The 11586-nt window shown below is 42.5% G+C and overlaps 1 protein-coding gene across 1 annotated transcript in view; it reads left to right on the top strand.

Annotated features, from left to right (window-relative positions):
* Nucleotides 1-3324, top strand: part of LOC132210527 (uncharacterized) — a gene marked incomplete at its 5' end in the record, with an annotated part of 6674 nt that extends 3350 nt beyond the window's left edge. The window contains one exon of the mRNA XM_059651002.1: nt 3247-3324. Coding sequence (XP_059506985.1) covers nt 3247-3324 — 78 coding nt within the window. The remainder of the gene's footprint in view (nt 1-3246) is intronic.
* Between the last annotated feature and the right edge of the window lie 8262 nt (nt 3325-11586).

Here is an 11586-nt window from a genome sequence, read left to right on the forward strand (position 1 = left end):
GCTTTAAGTCGTGGTGTGATACAGAGATATATGGAGTTATCCAGCACGGAAACAGACCCTTCGTCCACCTCATTCGGACTAACCAGACATCCCAATCTGACATTGTCACATTTGCCAGTATTTGGCCCATATCGACTCCAAACCCTTCCTATTCAAATACACATCCAGGTGCCTTTTAAATGTTTTAGTTGTATCAGCCTCCACCACCTCCTCTGGCAGCTCATTCCATACACACACCATACTCTGTTTGGAAAAAGTTACCCCTCAGGTCCTTTTTCAATCTTTCTCCTCTCACCTTATACCTATGCTCTCTAGTTTTGGATTCCACCAGATGAAGAAAAGGACCTTGGCTATTCACCCATTCATGCCTCTCATGATCTTATAAACCTGTATAAGGGCACCTCCGAATCTTTGACACTCCAAGGAACCCCCACCCCACTCCAGCCTATTCAGCTTCTCCTCATAACTCCTGCCTTCCAGTCCTGGCAACATCCTTGTAAACCTTTTCTGTGCCCTCTCAAGTTTGACAACATCTTGCCGATAAAAAGGTATTCCAGAAGTGGACTCACCCATGTCCTGTACAGACGCTACATCTCAGCTCTTATACTCAATGTTATGACCAATTAAGGCAAGCATGTCAAATGCCTTCTTCATGACACTGTCTACCTGCAACTCCACTTTCAAGGAACTATGCACCTGCAGCCCTGGGTCTCTTTGTTTGGCAATACCCCCCACACCCATCCATTGACTGAATAAGTTCCACCCTGGTTTGCCATACCAAAATACAGCACCTCGCATTTCTCTGAATTAAAATCCATCTGCCACTCCTCGGTCCATTGGCTCATCTGATCATAGTTCCATTGTCCTCTGAGATAATCTGCACTGTCTACTGCACCACCTATTTTGGTGTCATTTGCAAACTTACTCACCATACCTCTCCTGTAATCACATCCAAATCATTTAGATATATGACTAAAAACAGTGTACCATTGTGGCACACTGCTGATCACAGGCTTCCAGATTGGAAAAGCAACCACCACCATCCTACTTTCAATCCAATTTTGTATCCAATTGGCTAGCTCCCCATGTGATCTAACCTCATCAACCAGTCCACTCTGCAGAGCCTTGTTGAATGCTTGCTGAGGTCCATATTCTCTTCCTTCACTAATCTTCTTTGCCACTACTTCAAAAAACTCAAGTCGTGAGGCATGATTTCCTACGCACAAAGCCATGCCGACTATCCCTAATCAGTCCTTGCCTTTCCAAATGTATGTAAATAATCTCCTCCAACAACTTAGCCAAAACTGACATAAGGCTCACCAGGCTATAGTTCCCTGGTTTCTCCTTACAATCTTCTTAAATAATGCCACCACATTAGCCAAACCTCCAGTCTTCTGGCACCTCACCCATGGCAATCTCTTCTATAGCTTCCCACAAAGTCTTGGGAAACGTCTGATCAGGTACCAGGGATTTATCAACCTTGATGTGTTTTAGGACCTCCAGCACCTCCTCTTCTGTAATACAGACACTTTTCAAGATATCACTATTTATTTGCCCAAGTTCTCTTGCTGAAGAAGGGTCCAGACCGCAAACATCAGCTTTCCTGCTTCTCTGATGCTGCTTGGCCTGCTGTGTTCATCCAGCTCTACACCTTGTTATCCCCAGCTTCCAATACTAATGCAAAATACTCAGTTAGTATCTCACCCATCTCCTGTGGTTCCACACATAGACAGCCTTGTTGATCTTTAAGGGGCCCTATTCTCTCCCTAGTTACTCTTTTGCCCTTAACACATTCATAGACTCTCTTCGGATTCTCTTTAACTCTATTTGCCAAAGCCATCTCATGCCTTCTTTTTGCCCTCCTGATTTCCCTCCTAAGTATTCTCCTACTTCCCTTATGCTCTTCTAGGGATTCACTGGATCCCAGCTGTCTATATCTGATAAATGCCTCCTTCTTTATCTTGACCAGAGCCTCAATTTCTCGAGTCATCCAGCATTCTCTACACATACCAGACTTGCCCTTCACCGTAATAGGAACGGACTGTCTCTGAACTCTCATTATCTCATCCTTAAAGGCCTCCCACTTCCCAACTGTCCCTTTGCCTACAAATAGGCTTCCCAATCAACTTTTGAAAGTTCCTGTCAGATACCATCAAAATTGGCCAAACTCCAATTTAGAACTTTATCTTATTGATCAATTCTCTTTTCCCACAACTATTTTAAAACTAATAAAATTATGATCACTTTTCCCACTTGCCTCTGACATCACAGTCCCTTATGTCCCAAGAGAAGGTCAAGTATTGCTCCTTCTCTAGTAGGTACATCCACATATTGAATGAGGAAGTTTTCTTGTGCACATTTAAAAGATTCCTCCCCGTCCAAGCTCGTAACAATGTGACAGTCCCAGTCTATGCTTCGCATGTTAAAATCCCCTACCATTACAGCCCTACTTCTCTTGTAGATAACTGAGATTTCCTTACATACGTTTTATCAATTTGCCACTGAATATTGGGGGTCCTATAATAAAATCACAACAAGATGATCATCCCTTTCTTATTTTTAAGCTCCATCCAGAAAATGGACGATCTTCCAGGAACATCCTCCTTTAATACTGATGTAATGTTCTCCCAAACCAAAAATGCCACTGCCCCTCCTCTCTTGCCTCCTTTTCTATCCTTTCTATGGAATCAATACCCCAGAACATTAAGCTGCCAGTCCTGTCCATATTTGAGACACATTTCTGTCATAGCTATGATAGCCCAGTCCCATGTTCCCAACCATACCCTAAGTTCTTCTGTTCTACTTGTCATGTAGCTTGGATTGAAGTAAAAGCAATTTAATTTATCAGTCCTAACCCATTCTCTGCCAATTTCTTAAGCTCTTGTCTGCCTTGACTATTAGATTTGTTTCTGTTATCTACTGTGCCAGCCTCAGCCTTTTCTCTTTTCTCACAATTGCTTTGATTCCCTTACCTCTCCTACTAGTTAAAAGCATTCTGAGTCTCACTAGCAAATTTCCTTGCAGGGATATTGGTCCCCTTCCAAATCAGGTGGAACCTGTCCCTCTTAAACAGGTCTCTTCTACCCCTGAAGAGATCCCAATCTTTGTCCCCTAGATCTAGTTGCTCAGCCACACATTCATCTGTCTACCCTCCTATTCCTAATCTCACTAGCTCGTGGCACCAGTAGTACTCCAGATATAACTACATTTTAATGTACTGCCTAATTTCCCATGTTCTCTCTGCAGAACCTCATCCTTTTCTCTACCTATGTCGTTGGTACCAACGTGCACAATATAATGAGTGAAAAAACAAACTTGCATTAGTCTCTCCAGAAATGCTGCAAGGCATGATGAATTTCTCCGGTACATTTTGCTTTTTATTTTAGTGTTCTCATCATGGTCCTTTCTCTCCCTAACTTTGCAATCTCTTCCAGTCCTCCAATATATCTACACTTCAACAATTCTGGCCTCTTGAGCACTCTTAGAACATAAGAAATAGGAGCAGGAGTAGGCCATCCGGCCCCTCAAGCCTGCCCCATGGCTGATCTTTTTGAGACTCAGCTCCACTTACCCGCCCACTCACCATAACCCTAATTCCTTTACCGCTCAAAAATTTATCTAGCCTTGCCGGAAAAACATCCAGCGAGGTAGGTTCAACCACTTCACTGCGCAGGGAATTCAACAGATTCACAACCCTTTGGGTGAAGAAGTTCCTCCTGACCTCAGTCCTACATCTGCTTCCCTTTATTTTGAGGCAATGCTCCCTAGTCCTAGTTTCACCTGCTAGCGGAAACAACTTCCCTGCCTCTACCTTATCTGTTCCCTTCATAATCTTATATATTTCTATAAGATCTCCCCTCATTCTTCTGAATTCCAATGAGTATAATCCCAGTCTACTCAGTCTCTCCTCATAATCCAACCCTCTCAACTCTGGAATCAATCAAGTAAATCTCCTCTGCACACCCTCCAGTGCTAGTATATCCCTTCTCAAGTAAGGAGACCAAAACTGCACACAGAACTCCAGGCGTGGCCTCACAGGACCCTATACAGCCACAGCATAGCCTCGCTGTTTTTAAACTCCATCCCTCTAGCAATTGCAGACAAAATTCCATTTGCCTTTTTAATTACCTGCTGCACCTGCAATCCTACTTTTAGCAATTCATGCACAAGGACACCCAAGTCCCTCTGCACAGCAGCGTGCTGCAATTTTTTTACCATTTAAAACATAGCTCATTTTGCTGTTATTCCTACCAGAACGGATGACCTCACACTTATCAACATTGTACTCCATCTGCCAGACCCTTGCCCACTCACTTAGACTATCTATATCTCTCTGCAGCATTTCAGTGTCTTCTGCACACTTTGCTCTACCACTCACCTTATCAACTTTATCTTGTGTAGCAGCCTTTGGTGTGGTACTTTGTCAAATGCCTTCTGGAAATCCAGATACACCACATCCACAGGTTCCCCATTGCCCACCATTGTTCTTGATTTCAATTACTTTATTATCAGTGCCAGCAGCAGTCAAGGTCCTAAATTCTGGAATGTCTTCCTTCAGCTTCTTTACCTCCCTATTTCTTGTTAAGAAGGTGTACCATTATAGATACAAATCTTGAATGTCATCGATAGATTCCATATTTTAAACATGTTTTTAAAATGGACACTGTGAACTCTGTGATGGGTGCTAGGCAGTTTCACAACTCCAAGCTTGTCAAGATTATGAAATTTTCCAAAGTGGATTAAAGAGAACATGCCAAATATCCCTGGGGACTTTGGCACTTGCTAGAACTATGAGAACTATGATATTAACTGAATGCTTGCCAAACACAGATGTACAAAATTCTGCTGACACCTTCAGTGTAAGTAAGTATGCATCTGCCCTGCTAAGGACCAAAAACACCCACATGCGGGCGGGGAAGAGATCCCAACTTTTTGTTGAGATTAAATATATTTTTAGACAACCTGATCAGACATGCAATGAAATATACCTCTGGGAGCTGGTGGGACTTGAACCTGGGTTTCCAGGATTGGTTGGGATCATGACTGCAGTTTGGAAGACAGTCAAATGACAGCCACTATCTTTACTGCCAAGTTCATTAAAGGCAGAACCAGTTCCTCCTTCTCTCTGAGCTTTCAAAAGCTGCACTTTGTTTGCTGTAATCAATTCGAAGCATATCTGTGCCAAACAGATTTTAAAGAAGGCTTCAACTTGGCAGAGAACAGAAATCTCCAGACAACAACTCAATTAAACATGAGATAGCAAGGTGTGGAGCTGGATGAACACAGCAGGCCGAGCAGCATCATAAGAGCAGGAAAGCTGATGTTTCAGGCCTAGACCCTTCTTCAGCATCTGCAGTTCCTACTATCTCTGAACTCAATTAAACAATCAGATCTTTAAACTGCTATCTCGGATCAGGGCAGGAACATCTGATCATATATATATTTTACTTATGAACTTTAGCCTCTGTCAGGCTACTGAGTTTGTCCAGCAACTTTTTTTTTCATTTCAGATTTCCAGCATCTGCAGTTCTTTATTTCATTTAACTTTTATCAACCTACCCTGAAGCCTATGTGTCTGTAAGGTTTTGGAGTAGATCTGTAGCTCGGGTTGTGGTTGTTGAGGTTGGTTGGCTCGCTGAGCTGGTTTCTTGTTCCACAGACGTTTCGTTATCATGCCGGGTAATGTCATCAGTGCAGCCTCAGATGAATGTCGGTGTGTTTTCCCGCCTGGTTTTTAAACTCTGGAGTCCGTTGAGCTGGATTGCCTCACTTTCGGTTTTCCTTTGTAGTGGAGTGTATACGCGGTCAAGTTCTGTGTGTTTATTAATGGCTTTCTTCGTGGAGTAACAGGCTTCTAGAAATTCACGTGCCTGTCCCTGCTTAGCCTGTCCCAGGATTTTGGTGTTGTCCCAGTTGAATTTGTGGTTCTCCTTGTCCATGTGGATTGAGATGAGTGAGTGTTAGCCATGTCTTTTTGTAGCCAGTTGGTGTTCGCGTACCCCTCTTGTTAGTTTCCTTTCTGTTTGTCCGATGTAGAGTTTCTCACAGTCTCTGCAGGGGGATCTTATTGATGGCATTGGTCCTGGCCAATTTGGGAAGTGGGTCTTTAGTTCGGGTGAGCAGTTGTTGTAGGGTTGATGTGGGTTTGTGTACCACTCTGATGCCCAATGGTTATAGGAGTCTTGTGGTTAGTTCTGATGTGTTCCTGATGTAGGGTAGTGTGATGAGTGTGTGGGGGCATGTAGTTTCTTGCTGACGTTGTTCATGTAGGCATCTTCTAATCCAGTTTTTTGGATATCCATTATCCTTGAAAGCCTGGAAGTGGTATTTTTCTTCCTCTTGGCACAGTTTTGTGTGGCTGCAGTGTGTTGTTGTCCATTTAAGTAGTGTTCACTCGCAGCTTCATGTGTGTGTCGTGGGATGGTTACTGTTGAAGTTCAGTACCCGGTCCATGTGTATGTACTTTCGTCTGCAGTTCCCCATTTGTCTAGTGCTCTACCATGACGTCCCGAAATGTTTCCCTCCTCCTCTCTGGTGAATTTTATTCCAGTGAGGGTGTTGTTTATAAGTTTGTGTCTCTCTTCTAGTGTGGTCCATTTAATGATAACAAAGGTGTTGTCCACGTAGCGTATCCATTGTTTAGGTTGGATTAGCAGAAGTGTCGTCCTTTCCAGTGTTTGCATCACTGCCTCTGCTATGAGTCTGGAGATAGGTGATCCCATGGGTATCCCATTGATTTGTTCATATATTTGGCCGTTGAAAGTGAAGTGGGTGGTGAAGTATATGCCCAGTCCTATCAGTAGGTTGTCTGTGGAGATGGTTTGACTGGCATCTTGTACTTGTTCCAGTAGTGCTGTCATTGTTTCCCTTGCTAGTGGTATGTCTATTGATGTGAATAGGGCAGAGACATCAAGCAATATTATGGTCTCCTCGCCATCTATCCTTATGTCTTTGATGAAGTTGAGGAAATCTTGGGCTGAGGGGATTGAGGGGGGCGACTTGTTGACTAGGTGCCTGAGTCTCCTTTGTAGTTCCTTGGCTAATCTGTGTGATGGAATGCCTGGTAGGGAGACTATGGATCTAAGGGTTACTTCCAGCTTGTGCACTTTAGGGAGGCCGTGAAATCGAGGAGTGTTGGCTCCTTCAGGTTTCATTGTTAAGAAGTCTGCTTTGTTGATATGTCCTGTCTAAGTCTTTTTAGAGTGTAGAGAATTTTGTTGCCTAATTGTGGTGTTAGGCCAGTTGTACTGGTCGGTATGTGTTTTCATCTCTGAGCAGTAGCCCCTTTTATTCAGTATCACTGGCATACGCCCTTTGTCTGCGGGTAGTATTCTTCAGTCCTTCCAGGGCTTGACTTTCCAATGTGTTGAGGGTGTTGAGTTCGCTCCTTCTGCTTACTGTTGGGATTATTGTCTGTCTTATTATTCGTTGTGTTTCTTTGTTGATGTTGTTGGTCCTCAGTGTGGCTAAGAGTTCCGTTTTGTTGGTGTCCCTGTAGTTATAGTTCAGTCCTCGGGTGAGAATGGCTTTTTCCACGTCTGTTAGTCTCCTGTCAGAGAGCTTTCTTATCCAGAAAAACGCCATCAATAAACTCGACCCCATATACACTCCACCACGAAGGAAAACTGGAAGTGAGGCGATTCAGCTTGACTGACTCCAGAGTTTAAAAACCAGGCAGGAAAACACACCTATGTGTCTATAGTAGAAGAAGGGGTGTATTTTTACTTATTAATAATTTTGCATATCTTTATCTGAGTCAATTTTCGTGATTAAACTAACTCCATTCCAGTTAATGCAAAGTATCTGACTGGCTTATTTCCTTTCATCCAAATTATACATTGTTAAGTACATATTAGGTTAAAAATATCAACGCTTTTATAGTCAACCCGGGAGTGGAGCAAAGAGAGGATTACTTCACACCTCCCAGTCTGATTGTAGCACTTCTCCTCTCCTTTCAGATGCTCATAAACCTCATTCTTCAATCAAGAATTTTGTCATTGCAATGAATACCTCTTTTTGTGGTTTGGTGTTAAATTCTATTTGATTTCATTCCTGGGACATTAACCATGTCAATTAAACACAAACTGTATTGGTTTCTTAAAATTAAACCTCTTTTTCTAATCAACCTGTTCAGAGATGTTATTACACACCACATGAGCAGGTGGGACTTGAACCAGGGCCTCTTTGTCCTGGGGTAGGGACACTGCAACTATGCCACAAGAGAGCTCTACTACACCTGATACTCCCAGGTGGTTTCCCCAACCAAGTATTAACTGGGTGCGAGTCGGTTTGGCTTTCAAGATCAGATGAGATTGGGCACTTTCAGACTTTTGGCCGCAATTGAACAACAAATTATATTGTTGATTAATCTTTGTTAAAGCGCTTTTAATGCCTTTTGACTTTTTAGTGTTTAAGTGTAATTATAAGATAATGATACGTTTGCTAATTATCTAATTATGACCGTCGAAATGAATGCTTCTCAGCTGTCAGTCATGGGCGAATCAGAAATATCATGAAGGGGTTTGAACACTAATGTGAGAATTTCAAAACCAGGATATTGGTTGACAGAGTGCTATTCTGGATCAGTGGACATTAACAGGATTAACTTGTCAGCTGGCTGGTATTTATACGGCGAGGTTTTGGAAGAGCTCATGTTTGACAGTTATGAGCTGTTCTTCTGTCCCCAGCTGTGAATGCACCTCCATTATGGCTGACAGAGCCTTGGAAATGTTTATTCCATTTCTCACATTTTTGCCCATACCCATTTTCTTTCCTCCCAGAATCATGATGGGATATCTTTACCCTCACCTGCCCCTACATAGAATAGAATAAAACTGAAATCACTCGATAGGCTTAGCAGGTTTGGCAATGTCTGTGGAGAAAAACAGAGTTGTTTCAGGTCCAGTGACCCCTCATCACAACCAACATTGAAAGGATTTTCCTTCACCATTTCCACTGCCTTGAATGAGACGCTCCCAACAAAACCCATTTTCCCACCCTTCCCTTGTGTGCATTGTGAAGGGATCATTCCCTCTGGGACACCCTTGACCATTCCTCCATTGTCACTAACTCCCAATGCCTTCCCATTCAATGACATGAGATGGAACAAATGACCTTTCACCCTGCCTGCTGTTCAGATCCTCGATCAATCCTTCTGGTAAGACAGCAATTAGTTTTACTTCATCTAATTTAGAAAACTGTATTTACTGTTCAAAATGTGGTCCCCTCTACAGTGGGGTAATTAAAACCCAAATTAGATGATTAGTTTACTAAATACCTTCATTTAGCATTAAGTATGGTCCTAAGCTTCTGGTGACTTGCCTCTTTAATTTCCTATCTCATTTCTATTCTGTGCTCTCAGCTGCCTGCTCTGCAAGCCAAGGGGAAAACATCTCATCTTAATACTAGACAATTTATAGACATCTGTCCTGAAAATTGAGCGTAACAATTTTAGGTCTTAACTACTGATCCCACTTTCTCCTGCTTAGTTGGTGCTGTGTTACAGGAATGGTTTCACTGGATGTGGATAAGGTCAAGGTTAATGTTTAGGATGCAGATCTCCATAAGTTCACAGCCAAAAGGATAGTCCACGTGGATGGGGCGGCATGGTGGCTCAGTGGTGAGCACAACAGCCTCACAGCATCAGGGACATGGGTTCGATTCCAGCCTCGCGTGACTGTCTGTGGGCAGTGTGGACTTGTTGGGCCGAAGGGCCTGTTTCCACACTGTACTGAATCTAATCTAAAATCCTGGTGGCTACTTCTGTCACATTGGTGAGGTACTGGTTCCTTCCTCCTTTTGGCAAATTCTCCCTTCTTCTCTCCCATTTGCTGTTTTGCTGTAACTGTTCATATCCCTCAGCTTTTACTTCTATTCTTGATTGTGCTATAATCCCTTCTTTTGTCCTTTAATCATTCCTGTCACCCACACTATCACAGACCTCTCCCATATGTTCCTTCCTGAAGGCTCTGTTCTTTTTGGCTGTACACACTTCACCTGTATCATCTGCCAATTCTAATGAAAGGTTAATATCTTGAAGCATTAATTCAGTTCCTATCTCCACAGATGCAATGTGATCTACTGACTGTTTTCTGCATTTTCTGTGTTTATTTTAATGTTACATTTGGGTTTGCTTTTGTATTAATTCATGAACATTAGTAACAAAATGGAGCCAAACAGTCGCTCTGCAAATGAATGACAGATTCATAAAGTCCCTACAGTGTATAAGCAGGCCATTTGGCCCATCAAGGCCTCAGCAACCCTCTGAACAGCATCACACCCAAACCCTCCTCCCACTACCCTATCCCTGTAATTCCACATTTCCCAAGGCCATTTCACCTGGCCTGCGCATCCCTGGATACTATGGGCAACTTAGCATGGCCAATCCACCTAACCTGCACATTTTTGGATTGTGGGAGGAAACTGAAGCACCCCAGAGGAAAACCACGCAGACCAGTGCAAAACATGCAAACTTCCCACAGCCAGTCACTCAAGGGTGGAATCTAACCCAGGCCCCTGATGCTTGAGGCAGCAGTGCTAACCACTGTGCTATAGTTTCTCCCCTATGTTGTATTAGACTTGTCTTTTTCTCTGCTATAAAGATAACAAAATGTGGAGCTGGAGGAACACAGCAGGTCAGGCAGCCCCAAACAGAAGATCTGAAGAAGGGTCCCAACCTAAAATGTCAGGTGTCCCGTTCTTGTGATGCTGCCTGGCCTGCTGTGTTCCTCCAGCTCCATGCTCTGTTATCTCTGACTCCAGCATCTGCAGTTATAGCTATCTCTTTTTCTCTACTATTCTTGCTTTCCCACCTTTTAAACTTATTTTCTTACATTTCCCTGTTAATTTAGCTTAAAACTCTTTCTCTTTCAGTTGAATTTCCATCTGTTCTAGGGCTGGCTGTACCATGGTGTTCATATTTCACATCTCAGAGCTGTTCTAGTTCTCAGTGTAAAGTATAAAATAAATTTTAATAATAGAGATTATTATGCAGTGACAGCAGGATTCAGCATTAATTCCCCAGAGCAATGCAATCATGAAGCTATATTAAAAAGCTTGTTTTGGAACACATTCACACAATGTAATATGTAAACATTAAACCCAGTTAGCAATCTTCATCAAGGATATAGAGTGGATGCAGAGCTGCATCAAGTTGTGTAACATAAGAGGAATTGAGAGAATTGCATTACTTATGTTACACCATTATCTTCAGGATTTTAATTAGCAAATTTCTGCATCCGTGCTGGCTTTGCATGCAGCAGAACTTGTTTTTACAAAAAGAAATGTGAAAAAAATGGATATTTGCATAATCTTATTCATCCAAAGCAAACTATCACGATCTTATCAAATCAAAATACAGTAAAAACATAGCACTTCAAAACTGTTTGAAGTTTCAAGAGATGCCAAACAGTAATTGTCCTCAATAACGGAAACAATGCATGATGTGCTATTGTGCAGTGATGCTGTCAAAATAACGATGGTTTTTCTACTTGTTTGTGATTAACGAGACTACCAGAACTATAGTGGTCTTACCACCCTTTTAGTTTCTGCTTGGCATATGGCAGCATGTGTGGTGAGAAGTTAGTA

The sequence above is a fragment of the Stegostoma tigrinum genome, chromosome 1, assembly GCF_030684315.1.
Source record: "Stegostoma tigrinum isolate sSteTig4 chromosome 1, sSteTig4.hap1, whole genome shotgun sequence".
In the NCBI taxonomy this organism is placed as follows: domain Eukaryota; kingdom Metazoa; phylum Chordata; class Chondrichthyes; order Orectolobiformes; family Stegostomatidae; genus Stegostoma; species Stegostoma tigrinum.